Source organism: Echinops telfairi, unplaced genomic scaffold, assembly GCF_000313985.2.
Source record: "Echinops telfairi isolate 266 unplaced genomic scaffold, ASM31398v2 ScPeMD7_18;HRSCAF=68, whole genome shotgun sequence".
NCBI lineage: Eukaryota > Metazoa > Chordata > Mammalia > Afrosoricida > Tenrecidae > Echinops > Echinops telfairi.
The window spans coordinates 33067047-33082489 of NW_022103915.1; the positions used below are offsets into that span (position 1 = coordinate 33067047).

At 50.3% G+C, this 15443-nt stretch overlaps 1 protein-coding gene across 1 annotated transcript in view; it reads right to left on the bottom strand.

Moving 5' to 3' along the window:
• Window positions 1-15443, bottom strand: part of RGS6 (regulator of G protein signaling 6) — a 611147-nt gene that overhangs the window by 54310 nt on the left and 541394 nt on the right. The window contains exons 13-14 of the mRNA XM_004698691.2: window positions 13871-13981; window positions 5099-5224 (exon numbers count right to left, since the gene is read on the bottom strand). Coding sequence (XP_004698748.1) covers window positions 5099-5224; window positions 13871-13981 — 237 coding nt within the window. The remainder of the gene's footprint in view (window positions 1-5098; window positions 5225-13870; window positions 13982-15443) is intronic.

The following is a 15443-nucleotide window of genomic DNA, read 5'->3' on the forward strand; positions in this document are numbered from 1 at the left end:
GCTGCGTGCACTGGCCTGGGATCCTGTTCAGTGGCCCAAGGCTAGCCACAAGGTTGGTGGTTTGAGTCCACCCAGCAGGCACAGCAATCGGTTTCTGAGAATTCACAGCCTTGAAGACCTTTGGGAGCAGTTTTTACACTGCACACAAGGGTCGGCATGCATGGCATGGACTTCTTGCCAATGAACAATTAACAACAACAACAAAACAACTAACAACAACAACAACAACAACAACAACAGCTGCTTAGAGGAGTCTCTGGGCAGTGCAGACGATCAATGTGCTTGCCAAACCCATTAGAAGTGGCCTGGAAGACAGGCCTGGCGGCTTATTCCCCCCAAAATCAGTCCCCCCAGACCAGAGGGCACACAGTTCTACTCAGATCCCGGTGGCACCAGCTTTAACTGCTTAGAGCTGCAGGAGGGGAAAGTGGCCTTTGGGATGAGGCAGACTGGATGCAGAAGCTCCCTACCCCCTACCCCCGGTGGAAAGGGGATGCAGGATTGGACAGGCCTTGTGAGCTCTACAGGGCCTTTCTCAGGGGGCCTCTTTGCTCCCTCAGGACCCACATGCAGATAGGAGCTGGGGTTTATCCTCCAGGCTGGCGGGAGCCAGAGAAATCATGTCGGCTGCTGTCCATTCGGCCAGGAAGGGCTGGGCAGCCTTGCTGTTCCTGGCGGGCGTATCTTTGCAGAAGCCAGACTCGATGGGTTCGGACCTTTGGTTCATTCCCTGAGAAAGCAAACTCCAGGCCAAAGGGAGTGTTTCTGTGCCCTCTGCTGGCCAGACAGCCTCAGGAGCGGTGGATTCGATGCAAGGGGACCTCTGGTTGGGCGTAAGTCCTCCAGGGGCTGTACTCAGGACCACGGCCACCACCGCCTCCTTGGAAACCCAGCCTCGGCCCCTGGGCAGTTGTGTCAGCGATGCCCTGCCTGGCCAGGCTGGTGCCGCTGGCTGCTCCGACTCATCCTGTGTTTGCTCAGGGGCTAATCTTCCGGGGCACAGGCCTTAGACTTCTTGGGACTTGGGGCAATTGTGGAGCTGGGAGCTCTCCAGGCAAATGTGGCAACTCCCCTGTGCTCTCTTTTAATTGCTTCTCCCTTCAGCTGACACTGCGTGGAACCAGGATAATCAATCTGCAGGTTAGAAGAACAACTCCGCTCCCTCCGGAGACGTTACAGCTCATAAAAAATGTACGGGACGTTCTTCGCTGCAGATTTTGAGTTTTTAACTCGTGCCCTGCCATGCAGCAGAGGGTGGCAACCTGGGGGGCACCCAGATGTGTCCAGGGGAGCGGGGCAAAAGTGGCCAGGGAGGAGGGAGGGCGGCCGGGTAACAGAACTCATCTCGAGTCTGCTGGGCTAGCCGGCTGGAGGCTCCTGCCTTGTGGCAGCTGCCCGTCTGGGCCCACCCAGTCCGAGGGAAGCCCTGGGCTGGGCTCAGGGGGAGGCAGAAAAAGAGAAAGGAGGTAGCCCTGGCCTTGAGGACAGACAACATCCTCCTGTTGGCCCTGGTCCCTGGGGACGGTCCCCTCCCTGTCGGCTCCCGGCTCACTCAGAAGAAAAAATGATCCAAGGCAGATTTCAAATGGCATCATGTCATTCCAGAAAGCGCCCCTCCCTGAATTCTGGGTGGTGCCTGGCTGCTGTCAATGCAGAGACAGCACACTCGACTCATCTGTGCAATTTGCCAAGATGACTTTCCGTTGGTCTGTCTGGCTGTCTACCTTTCTCTCCTTCCTCTCAGGCTCCACGGTCAGTTGTCTGGGTTCTCCACCCATGGCTGCCTCTGGGGAGAAGGGAGGGCCTTCTCTCAGGGCCCCGCAGCCTGGGGGGCTTGCCCCGCCCCCAGGGGTGGCCCTTCACTGGCCCTGCAGTAGTGTGTGACTTTGCTTGGCCTCTGCCTGGCTGCCCTGGCCCAGGGGCAGAGCTGTTCAAGCAGAGTCCTCGCTGCTGGGTCCTGGTAGGTGACAGGTGAGTATCTGTGGCTGAAGGAGTAAGAGGGGCAGGGGGATGAACTCCTGTGTCCTTGGTAACTCCCCAAAGCAGACTCACGGCCGTCGAGTCCATGCTGGCTCACAGCGAGCCTACAGGACAGGGTGGAACTGGGGTGGAACTGTCTCTGCGTTTCTGAGACTGACACTCTTTACGGGAGTAGAAAGCCCTGTTTTTCTTCTGAGGGGCAGCTGGTGGTTTGGAACTGTCGACCTTCTAGACCGCAGCCCAATGTGTAACCACTACGCCACCAGGGGGCTCCTCACAGGTGACTGGAGGAGTCCTAAAGTTGTGGGATTTAAAGCTGTACTTTCCCCTATATATCCAATTATACAGAGGATCATAAAAATGGAATTTGGGCCTCCAGAGAGGATTTCGCCAGCTTTGGGGTGATCCTTCTTCTCCGCCGCTGTGCTGCTGCCTTGATCCTCTTTCCTGCCGTGGAGCACGGGGGCCCTCGTTAAGTCTGGAATTATGCATGCATGCTGGGGGTGCAGATTAGCCGCTGGCACAACCACAAATACACACACACACACAGGCACAACCACAAATGCACACGCACACACACACACACACACACCCGCTACTTCCTTTAACCCCAGAGTGAGCGCAGCCCTCTCGGCATGGGGGAATAGGGAGCTGCAGGGGCAAGAGAGCCACCTGCAGGGACACCATCCTCTGTGCTCTCTGGGGCTCAAGCCCGGTTGCAATGTGGCTCCAGACACACCCAGGCCTCTCCAGGATGGAGGCTCCAGTCTGGGGAAACAAAGCCGCAGGGTAGCCTGATGCTCCTGCTCTGGGCCCCTCCTTGTGCCCATGACCTGGGGCTATTCTTCCAGCTGTCTGCACTGCTGCAGGTGATGAGGGGCCTTCGGCCACTGGGGGCTCAGGCACAGTCAGAGAAAGGTGCTTCCCTGTTCTGAGTGTTCAGGGGGGTCATGGGGCTGGTCCGAGGGAACTTTGCTCCCTGAGCAGCAGGCACCTCCACGACAGTCCAGGAGGCTGGCTGGAGCACCGGCCCGGTGAACGGCGTCAGAACCCAGGAACTGCAGGACAGCTCTGGGCTGGGTTGAGGATAATGAGTGACACAAAGAAGGAAGTCTCTGCGGTCACCCGGAACCAGAGCGCCAAGCCCGTCCGGTTTCTATGTGGCCCACGGAGGCCTACGCAGTCATCCGTGTGTGTACAGTTCGTGGGCTTCTACGGCCCCGGTCCAGACACCATGACTCGGGTGCACCCCACTGCCAAGCCACGGCCCGTACCTTCTTCACATGTGGGACACTCTCCTATTTTTCTTTATCTCTTGCCATCTTCAACGTCCAGCTGAGGATCTGCATGCCCTGGCAGACACGGCTCCTTTCCTTATTCAGGCAGGCATGTATTCCCATTGACATTCACCTAATGATTTCACTGCTCTTGTGTTTTTCTCTTCAAGGACCCAGAAGATCTTGGCAGATGAACACAATCCATTTTGATTTCTTGCACACACACCCCCACCCCCCCACACAAGCAGACCCTCCTGAGGAGGGACACAGCCCTGTTGTGAGCTGCCATGGGGTTCGCCCCATCCACGGTGTCCCCCAAACAATAGGAAGAACTGCTGCAGCCGCCCCACGATGGGGTGTAGGGGGCACGGTTGTCATTCAAAGGGCAGTGACTGGCTGATGTTTTCAGGTCAACGGTCAGGCCTTTCTTATCAGTCCATCTCAGTCTGGAAGCTCAGGTCCCACTGGCTGTGCACGAACGACCCCCAGTCATCTGCATGCAGTCCTACCACTGAGGCATCAATGTCCCTGTTGATGCAGCGTGGGGCTGTGATCAATGTCATGTGCATGACCACTAAGCCCGGGAGGGCTTGGGACTTCAAGTGTCTTCTGAACAGTGTTCTTGGGAGAGACCAATCTCTGGGAAAGGATGTCATGTTTGGCAAAGAAGAGGGTCAGCCAAAAAGCGGAAGCCCCTCAAAGAGATGGATTGGCGCAGTGGCTGCTGCAACGGGCTCAGACGTCTCAGTGGTGGGGACGATGGCGCAGGACCGGGGGTGTCTCCTCGGGTTCTAATAGCATCGCTGTGAGCCAGAACGAACCTGAGGGCACCGAAGAACAACAGGGAACACCCTTCCTGCGAAAACGTCACCAGAAGGTGAGTGTTAGCCTAGTTCTATGAAAGGGAAGCCAATACTGAAAAGAAAAGAAGAAAGATTGAGTCTTCCATCTTACCAAGGCGGAAGTCACTGGTTGACGAAGATCATTAAGGTCTTCGAGAAATCACATTCCCCATAGATGCTCGCATGTTTCATCGAACACAGCGAAAAGTTAAACAGGCACATTTTTGTGACCTTATGAGACACCAGTTTTCCCTGCACCTCCCTTTTATATTTTGAAGGTGTGATGTTTTTGTCTACTAAGCAGAAATTATGAATCCATCGATAGTTTCCCTAAACAGTAACGATGAATCCATGAAGACATCAAACACGATCGGATCTCCCCTAGACACCTGAGGAGCAGCAGTAGCAAAGCGTGGAGCCCACGCACAGGCTTGCCCACCCCCACCCCCCAAAGGGAAGTGTGCTGTCTTAGCTTGGGCAGTTAGGGCTCTGGCTGATGCATGATATTTACTTTGACCTTTGAGATTGTGAAATGAACCCGCTGACCCTTCTTCCTTGTCTTGCCTGCCAGGTATCTGAGACCCCAGATTGGGATTGTTTGGAGGAGAGCGTCTCTGAGCTGTTCATCTCCACGGAGACCCCCGGTTCTGTGGTTGGAGTGCATGCAGTAGGCCCTCAAATCCATCTGCACATGTACTGATTCTTGCAGTCACGATTCGAGAGCCAAGAGTTGGGCCTCTTGACGTCATCAGTACTTTCAGAACTGAACACTGCTGGTGTTGGCAGGTGCGAATGTGGTGGCGAGCAAGCAGTACGGTTTAGTTTATTCTTCTCCCTTTCCACCAGAGGCCGAAGAACTGGGCTTTGAATCTGAACCATAGTGACGTTTTCATTGAGAGGAATGCAGAAAGAAAGACTTATGATGCCACTTTATTCACACACACACACACACACATCCATAAGACGCACATAGATCAAGCACACCTTTGAGATAGTTACCTGAGGTTTTCAGAACTGAATTCAGACTCCAGGAATCGGAGGAACTGGTCTCGCCCCACCTGGTCCTGCAACATCTCATCAAAAGAGAAGCCCCACCTCTTGACTCTCTGCTGGCTCGGCTCTTTGCTTTGAAGGGGGGTGAAAAAGAAGGTTTTAAAATGACCAGTGCTGGGCAAAGACCCGTGTCATAGACTCTACAACCACGCAAATATGTTGACAACACGCATGTGAGGGAGATGCCCCATACACAAGTGACCGAGTCGATTAAATCTGCATAGACTTTTCCTACACCACCTGGAACCAAGAGTGGAAAGTCTCTTTAACGCGGGGTCAGGGGTGACCAGAAATCCATCAAATGGTGACTGTCTTGACCCATCAGCTAAGGTCCCAATCCTTGATGCCAACATTTCTTGACTTTTTGTCTAACCCAAGATGCCTCATGAATCCAACCTTTTTAAAAAATGTTACCCCTTCTTCCTCCTCCAACCCCCTCCCCACCCATTCTCCTGGAGAGAATCCTTTTGAAAGTCACCCCCCACCACCACAGCATCAAATCCATGCCACCTCACAGCGACCATGAGCAGAGTGACCCCACAGGGCTTCCGAGGCTGCAACTCTCCATGGAAGCAGATTGTCCCACTGTTCTCCTGGAGAGAGGCTGATGGCTTCGAACCACTGATTTTTCAGTTAGCAGATGAACGCTTAACCCACTGTGCCATCAAGTGACCCCAAATCAAGTGTTTCCACCATCAAGCGACCCCAAACTGACCCGAAATGTCTTTGCTCACCCAGGAGAGCGCACCATCATTTGCTTAGAGGTAGAATGCTACATTCCTGTACGGATTTGATAACTCCCTGCACGATGGTCCACGCATTGCTTCAATTGCTTGACATCTGCCCACTCACCAGAGTCCTCACAACTTCTTTGTGGCAAATGTACTAGCAGAGCCCCCATGGCTCAGAAAGGGTGAAGTACTTTGCATAAGGACACACGGATTAACGTGGATCCCCAGGGGATTGATAGTCTCACGGCTCCTGCTTTCTCTGATGCCGCCTCTATTCTGCCACCTTGGATCCTTTTTCACACCCAAAAGCCTCCTTCCCAAGAAGTGTCTGAGTGTGGGAGAGCCTTGCCGGGAATGTGGGCGTATTGGAAAGAGGGTTCCTATTGTACTATCTAGCAGCACACAACTTAAAAATCACACACTCGACATTCCTGCCCTTGAGGGGTTCTTGGTCACTGTGGCAGTTACGTAATTTCAGTTCAAATGGAAGATATGTAAAAGTGCAAGGGTGGAGTTTGGCCTGTCAGTCGGGTCACACCATGACGGGGACCCCCTCTGGGCGTGGCCTTCTCAAAAGAAGGGTCCTGGGAACCTCCCCTCTCTCTCTGCCTTCACCTGCCTGCTGGCGGACCCTGCTTGCTGCCAGAGCCCTGGGGACGCGTCCACCACCAACGGATCCACGGGACTTTGCACCTACCGGCCGGTGATCTTCCGGCATTCTGCATCATTGTATGTGGCTTTGTGAGCCTGAAGAGGGGACTCATGGACGAGTTTTGGACCTATGGACTTGAGTTGGACTGGGCGGGGATGTTTTCCCGATATACAATCACTTCTCGATATAATGTTCTTTCTTACACATATGTGAGTACCACTGGATTTGTTTCTCTAGTCAACCCGGCCCAACACAGTCACCTTAGTGCTAGGGGTTTCCCTGGCCCCACACAGCCAGCACCCTAGGGTCCAAGACTGCCCGAACCTCTCTTCTTGGCTGTTCACGACCTGTATCTCTTTCTTCTCAGGAACCATGAGTTTTTCTCAGTACAACCTGCTCAGCCCTGCCCTCTGGGCCTTCCTTTTTTTTTGGGGGGGGAGGGCGGTCCCAGGTGATTTCTTCATGTTCTTTGCCAGACAAAGAAGAATTCTGGTGTCAGGTAAGACCTAACCCAAACTCACTGCCACCTATAGTGACCCTTTAGGACGGGGTAGCACTGTCCCTGTGGGTTCCCGAGACTAACTTGTTTATGGGAGTAGAGAGCCCCATCTTTCTGCAGAGGAGCTGCTGCTGTTTTTTGTTTTTTGTTTAATAAATCATTTTATTGGAGGCTCGTACAACTCTTATCACGATCCATCCATCCATTGTGTCAAGCACATTTGTGCATATGTTGCCATCATCATTTTCAAAGTATTTTCTTTCTACTTGAGCCCTTGGTATCAGCTCCTCATTTTTCCCCTTCCCTCTCCCTCCTTTCCTCCCTCCCTCCCGAACCCTTGATAATTATAAATTATTATTATTTTTTCATGTCGTGCACTCTCTGATGTTTCCCTTTACCCCCTTGTCTGTTGTCCAGCCCCCTGGGAGGGGGTTCTAGGTAGGTTATTGTGATCAGTCCCCCCATTTCCCTCCATTTTCCCCGTACCCTCCTGGTATGGCTACTCTCAATATTGGTCCTGAGGAGTTTATCTGTCCTGTATTCCCTGTGTTTCTAGCTCTTATCTGTACCCATGTACATGCTCCGGTCTAGCCAGATTTGTAAGGTAGAATTGGGGTCATGATAGTAGCGGGGTGGGGAAGCATTAAAGAACTAGAGGAAAGCTGTATGTTTCCTCGGTGCTGTACTGCACCCTGACTGGCCTGTCTTCTGCCCATGACCCTTCTGTAAGGGGATGTCCAATTGCCTACAGGTTGGCTTTGGGCTTCCACGCCACACTCCTCCCCTCATTCACATTACGATATTTTGCTCTGGGTCTTAGATGCCTGATACCTCATCCCTTCGACACCTCGTGATCACACAGGCTGGAGTGCTTCTTCCATGTGGGCTTTGTTGCTTCTCAGCTAGATGGCTGCTCATTTACCTTCAAGCCTTTAAGACCCCAGACGCTATCTCTTTTGATGCTGCTGGTGGTTTTGAACTGCCCATCTTTTGCAGCTCACAGCCCAACATGCAGTCAATAAACCACCAGGGCTACCCAGGTAGTAAGACAGCCCATTCTATTTACCCGGTGACATTTCTAACTCCAGAGAGCTTCTCGCTTAGAACTAGCACGTCCTAATACCCACACGTTATATGAAACAGAAGCTGAACAGAGCCTTTGCTGATGTTGGTGGTGGTCTTCAGACTTTGCCTTCATGGGCCAGGATGCTCTCTGGGCTTAATGTGATGTTGGCCTTGGTTCTAGACTCTGCTTCGCCAACGGACTTCCTGACACCACTGCCAGGGCCAGGGGGGATAGAAATGTTCCTCAGAGAGAAGAAGAAGGGGCCTCCCCGCCCTCCTACATAACTCGACCCTGCTTGCAGATGCGCTGCATGCCATCTAGGGCCAGCCATGGTCCTCATTTCCCAGGGCTAGTGTGACACATTGCCCCCCAACGGTGATTGACTCCCTTGGGGTTCAAGAGGCCAGAAGTCTGAAATCAAGGTGCTGAAGTCAAGGGTAGGCTCCTGCCTGCCGGTGGGATTCTGGAAGAATCTGTCCCGTGCCTCTCTCCTGGCCTCTGGATAATCCTGGGGCTCCTTGCTTTGTAGCTCCACCACCATTAGACGCTCTGCCTCTGTCATCACACGACTCTTCTTCTGTGTTCCTCTATGTCTTCCCACCAGAGACCAGTCACTGGAGGTAAGGTCCACCCTAGTCCAGGAGGTGCTCAAGTTAACTGCTTGTGTCTGTGAAGACCCTCTCTCTTAATCAGGCCAGATTCCGAGGTGTCTGGTGGACATGCATTTTGGGCGTACGCTATTCAACAAACTATGGGCTCTAAGATTGCGGCGTGGGTCTCACTGCTGTTAGGAGGCTTCAGTTGCTTTGACTCGCAGTGATCTTATGCACAACAGGATGACATGCTGCCCAGGCCTGTGCCAGCCTCATGCTTGTTAGGTTTGGGTCCACTGTTGCGGGTGCTGTGTCCACCCATCTTGCCCAGAGTCTTATTTTTCGCCGCCCCCTGCCAAGCATGGTGTCCTTTTCCAGCAACCGATCGCTCCTGATAACCTGTCCAAAGTCTGTGAGATGGTGTCTTTCCATCCTGCTTCTAACCACTCTGGCTATTTCTTCCAAGGTGTGTTTGTGTGTTCTTAGGAAGCATTCTTCTCTCACCCCTAAATTCAAGTGCAGAGATTCTCCGGCAGTCTTCCTTCTTCCCTGTCCAATTTTCCCACGTGTAGGAGACAATTCAAAACCCCAGAGCGTGGTTCAGGCGCACCTTAGTCCTCCAAGCGACATCCTCGCTCTTCACCACTTTAAAGACTTCTTGTGCAGCATGTTTGCTCAATACACGGGTTGATTTCTTGACTGCTGTTCCTATGAGCGTTGATTGTAGATCCTAGCAGAATGAAGTCCTCGACAACCTCCATCTCGTCTCTGCTTGTCATGATATTGTCTATTGATGCACTGGTGGGAATTTGGGTTTTCTTTACATTGAGTTGCAGCCCTTCCTGAAGCCTGCAGTCTTTTATCATACATCAGCCACTGCTTCAAGCCGTCTCTGCTTCAACAAGCCGGGTCGTGTCATTGGCATATCCCAGGTTGTTCATAAGCCGCCCTTCAATCCTGATGCCGCGTTCTTCTTTTGACAGTTCACCTTCTTAGGTTGTTTGCTCAGCATAGAGATTGCGTAAGTATGGTGAAATGATACACGCCCCCCTACATACTGTGCTTTCAAACCACCCAGTACCCCTTGTCCTGTTTGAACAACTGTCTCTGGGTCTGTGCACAGATTCAGCTTCCGTGCAAAGAAGCGTTCAGGACTCCTCATTCTTCTCAAAGTCGTCTGTAGTTCGTTAGGAGCCACACAGTGAGTGCTTCCAGTGTTTCCTCAGCTTGTTTGGTTTTCTGTCAATTCCTGAAGCCTGGCTGCGTTCTGCTAATGTTTTCAGTGCAGCTTGGACTTCTTCCTTCAACATCAGCGGTTCTTGATCATCTGCTACTTCTTGAAATAGGTGAGTGCCTACCAAGTCTTTGGGATACAGCAACTCTTCCAGCTTCTTTGGGTGCTTCCTACATCATTCATTATTTTGTCCATAGTATCCCGCAATATTACAACTCAAGACTTGAAGTTTTCTTTAATTTCTTTCAGCTTGAGATTTACTGTGTTCTCCCCACCCCCCGCCCCTCCAAGTTTTCTAACTTCAGGTCTTTGCATATTTCATTACAATACTCTGTCTTCTTGAGATGTTTTGTGGAATGTTTTGTTCAGCTCTATTACATGATAATTTCTTACAGCTAATTTACCGTATATAATCGAGTATAAGCTGACCCAAATATCAGCCGAGGCACCTAACTTTACCACAAAAATTGCATTAAAAATGTGCTGAAAAACTTGGCTTATACACAAGTATATATGGTAGCTACTCTATATTCAGCAGTAAGTTTTAGAGTCTTGTTTGCAATCCACTTTGGTCTTTTCTTTCTTTTTAATGACCTTTTGCTTTTCACATATGATATTCTTGATTTTATTCCACATTTCATCAGGTTATTAGCATCCAATGTGTCAAATCTGTTCCTGAAATGTTCTCTAAATTCAAGTGGGATATACTTCAATTGAATCTTAGCCCTTGTGACTTGTTTTAACATTCTTCAACTTCCACCTGAACTTACACGTGGGCTTGATGATCTGTTCCACAGTCAGCCTCTGGTCTTGTTGTGAGTGATGATATTGTTTCTCCACCATCTGGTCACACAGATGTGGTCAATTGGACTCCTGTGTGTTCCATCTGGTGATGTCCACATGTATAATGATCATTTATGTTATTCAGAAAAGGTATTTCCAATGAACACGTCATTGATCTTACAAAAGTCTATCATGCGAACTCCAGCTTTGTTTGATCACCAAGGCCATATTTCTATGGACTGTGTCACAGAGGGGTATGTGTTGGCCTGCTAACTACAACGTGAGCAGTTCAAAACTACCAGCCACCCCCAGGGAGAAAGATGAGGCTTTCTGCTCCTGTAAAGGCTCACGGCCTCAGAAACCCAAAGGGGCCGTTCTACGCTGTCCTAAAGCATTGTTATGGGTTGGAATTGACTTGGTATGAGTTGGCAGTGAGTCCTAAAGAGAAAAATCCCTCCTCTTTGTTTCCAACTTTCACATTCCAATTGTCAATAATTATCACTGCATCTTAATTGCATGTTTGATTAATTTCAGACTGAAGAAGTTGGTGGAATTCTTCAATTTATTCACCAGTAGCTGGAGTGGCTGGTAAATAAATTTGAATAATAGTTGCACTAACTGGACTTCCTGTAGGTGTATAAATATTATCCCATCACAGACAGCTTTGTACTTTAAAATAGATTTTGAGTAGTCTTTCTGACGCTGAATGCAAAGCAATTCCTCTTGAATTTGCCATTTCTGACCGGGTCAATTATCTGGTTGTCTGACTCAAAATGGCCAATACCAATCTGTTTCGGCTCTCTAATGCCTGAGATATTGATATTTATGCATTCTGTTTCATTTTTGATGACTTCCAATTTTCCTAAATCCCTACTTGGTACATTGGACATTCCAATTATGAGTAGGCTGTTTCTTCCCATTTGGAGTCTTACAGTCTCAGCCAATGGAGCCCCCGGGAGCTTTCTCTATACCCACCAGCAGGATCTACTCCAGTAGGATCTACTGAGAGTGCAGCCCTTGCCTACTTATATTTTGAGTGCCTTCTAACCGAAGCGACTCATCTTCCAGCAGGAAATCAATAGCCCGCTGCCACTCATATAAAGTTTTCATGGCTAATCCCTCAGGCATGGACAATTGACTCCTTCTTCCCAGTCTGTTCTTAGTCTGGAAGTTCTGCTGAAGTTCTGCCCACAAGAAAGACTCTGCTGGTATTTGGAAAACGAGTAGCCGATATTTCCATATCATGGCAACATAGAGATCCTCCAGTTTGTGGGCTCCTGCCCTGGTGGCATTATCAGGTTAGCGTTGAACTGCTAACCCCAGGGACTCAATTCAAAGCCACCAGGTGTTCTGAGGGAGACAAAGGAAGCTTTCTGGGAAGATTAACGACCTTCTTCCTTAAAAAGATTTACAGCTTCAGAAACCCTGTCCAGGATCAATATGATTCAGAATCAACTTCATGGCCATAGTTGTTGTGTGTGCTTGTGTGTGTGTGTGTGGTGGTGGTTGGGAGAAACAGTGAGAATCACCAGTACATGGGGCCCCAGTGCAGACAGCTAAGCTGAGGGGCAGGTGCCGCTGATCTGTGGCTCCCTGGCATGAGCAGGTGAATGAAGGGGCAGGTGCCACCAATCCGTGAGCCTCAACTCAAGTGACAGGTGCAGTGGTCAGTGCTGTGGGATGTGATCACATGAGAGGCAAATAGATAGAAGATGGTGGGGTACACTGCAGATCCCTTAGCCTCTGGATCATGGGGTGCAATGGGTAAGGTGAGTGAATTCAACTTAGGCAGGACAGGAAGCACTCTTACACAGCTCTGAAGAGCTGCTTCTGTTTGGCTCCCCCGTGATGAGGACTTCCATGGGAATGCTGACCGCTTTGTCTCTTTGTGGCTGCAGTGCACTGCTTTCAAAGGCAGGATGTGATTCTCAGTGTCCACGCTTACCGTTCAATTCCTCCTTCCATTTGGCTTGATTTTTCAGCCTTGATTGTGATACTAAGGGTTCCAAAGCCATGTCACTTGTTTCTTAGGTCTTTGCTATAAAGATGGGCATCATAAGGTGACTGCTATGTCACTATCTTAAACCAAGACCAAACTCCCAGCCATCAAGTCGATTCTGACTCATAAAGACCCTGTAGGGCCAGGTAGACCAGCCCCTGTGAGTTTCGGAGTCTGTAACTCATTACAGAAGTAGAAAGCCTCATCTTTCACCCAAGGAGCCTCTGGTGGCTTTGAACTGCTGACCTTGTGATTAGCAACCCAACACGTAACCACTGCACTACCAGGGCTCTTTGCCACCATCTGGGACATATTGGTTCTTTTAATTTTGATAGAGAGAAATAAGTTTCAAAAGGCTGGTACAAAGGATTTCTATTTAACATGGCTCTGAGGGTGAATGGAATTTGGAGGATGTAAAAGAAGCATCTACTTTATTATTTGTTTGTATCCTTCCCTTGTATTGGTAGGAACTAACATTATCATGCATGAAAACATTGACCAGCAACAGTGGCTCGAATGAAACTGAAGGTAACACAAGCCAGCAGGTAGCATGATGAAGAGAACCGACGTCAGGGCAGAGGGACTGTGGGTGCTCTTAATGCTCAAGGGGAAACAGCCTGCTAGGAAAGCGGGCAGAGAGCACAAAGCAGGCAAGTCACAGAAGAGAAACGAACCATAACCCCTTGACAGCTTCCCAAGCACATTGACAGAGAAATAAAAAGCAGCATGGAGGTCCTTTTAAACCTATCAGGTTTGCAAAGGTGAAAAGGATTGGTTGGCGGTCCAGCGATCATGATGTCCCCATAGGACCCGTGAAGAGACCGAAGAAGCAACGACATGGGAGATGAAGCCACGGAGGAGGAGGAGCCATTCGAAAGGTGACTTCTTTCTTAGCAATAAAAACCAAACCAGACCAGACCAGACCTGAACTGAACCAGTTCTCATTGAGTCGATGTGTCCAGCAGCGGGGTCCTTTGGAAGTCCATTGGCAGACCTTTCTTCTGGGGTACCCCTGGGCGGGCTTAAATGTCTAACCTGTCCCTTACAAGCTTACCCACCCAGAAACTCCTCCAGCAAGAATTCACATTCAGATAATCTCGCGATTACATGTGTTTAAAAACACTCTTCCCATCCTAAAACCCCAAGACGTTTTTTCCTTACCTCGTCTCTACGTCCCATAAGGTGATGTCATCACTGATCCAGGGATTGGAAGGCTCAGCTGGTGTTATCAGGGGGTCATATTCCATGTACTGCTCCGTGTACGCAATTAAGCTGCGGCAGGGGAACAGAGCAAAGGATGGTACCAATCTCCTACAGAACTTGATATGCATTCTCAGAAACATCACGGTCATCCCATGTCCTGCTAAACTAAAGAGAGAGCAATGGCTGCCATTCCCACTGGGACAAATGCAACTTTTCTTAGTGCTTGTTGGCATTGCAGCAGGCAGAGAGGGCGCACCTGCTCTATACAGTGCCCCCCCCCCCCTATCAGCTCGTTAGCTGAGTGTTGGTGCATCTTGATTTCTCGGGGACAAGTAACCGTAATGAACTCAAAGCTAGTTGCCAGCTGTCCTGTTGATTCTGACTGCGGGCGGCCCAGCGTGCGTCAGAGAGGAACTGTGCTGCCAAGGATTCCGATGGCTCCGTTTTGGGGAGACAGACGGCCAGGCCTTTCTTCCAAGGTGTTTCTGGATGGACTTGAATCCTTCACCTTGTGGTTAGCAGCCGAATGCTTGACCGGGCGCAGCACAGGAGGTCCAGCTAGGGGAGATGGGATGGGGAGGGGCTGGCAGGGACTTGAGAGAAGAACTGGTCACGTGGAGATGACCAGCTTCACCCGTCATCATCCAGCAGGCACTGAGGACACTTGTGTTCTCTGCAGCACCAAGGCTGCTGCAGGGGCCATCGCTTAGTTCCGACTCACAGTCACCGGATGTGACACTCGAACGAAACACCGCTTGGTCCTGCGCCTGCCTCACCAATGTTGCTTACGTTGGCCCATTGTTCCCACGCTGGGTCAACCCATCTTGCCAAGGGCTTTCCTCTCTTCCGCTGTCCCTCCACTTTCCCAAGCATGGCGGCCCTCTCCAGGGAGTGGTCTCCCCTGACAACATGTCCATGTGCATGAGATGAAGTCTTGCCATCCTGCTTGGACTTCTCCCAAGACAGAGTTGTCGGCCCTTTCGGTGGGTCACAGTACGTTCAGCACACAATACCAAAGGGCAAACCCTAAACAAGCCCAAAGAGAAAGGTCAAAAACCAAACCCTGCGTATAAATGGGTCCACGCAATGCAAACGTGCTGTACACGGGTTGACTGTGTACTTCTTTGTGATCAAGCACCTTAAACTGATTAACGATTTTTTTCTCTCCCATTGATCATCCCCTTGTCTTTGACCATCTTCTGAACTTTCTTCCATTCCATCCTTTAAAATCCAAGTGATTGCATTCGTATGTTTCCAGAGCTCTCTCTCTCTCTCGTGCTGGGTTGTTCCTCCTTGTTTGGGGAGTGAAATGGCTTCTCTTCTCTGAAGGCATGTAGGCGGTTTCCTTTGAGCTCCTTCAAGACTAAATTATTTTCTGCTTTGCCTTTGTTGTTGTTGAAATCATGGAAGCTCTTTAGAATGAAATGAAAGAAACGGAGGCAATATGGATTTTGATGTACAGTTAGTGAGACCCATAGGTCCTCAGGACCCTCTGGTCCTGGGATTGGTGGAATAAGGCCCAGTTCTTTTT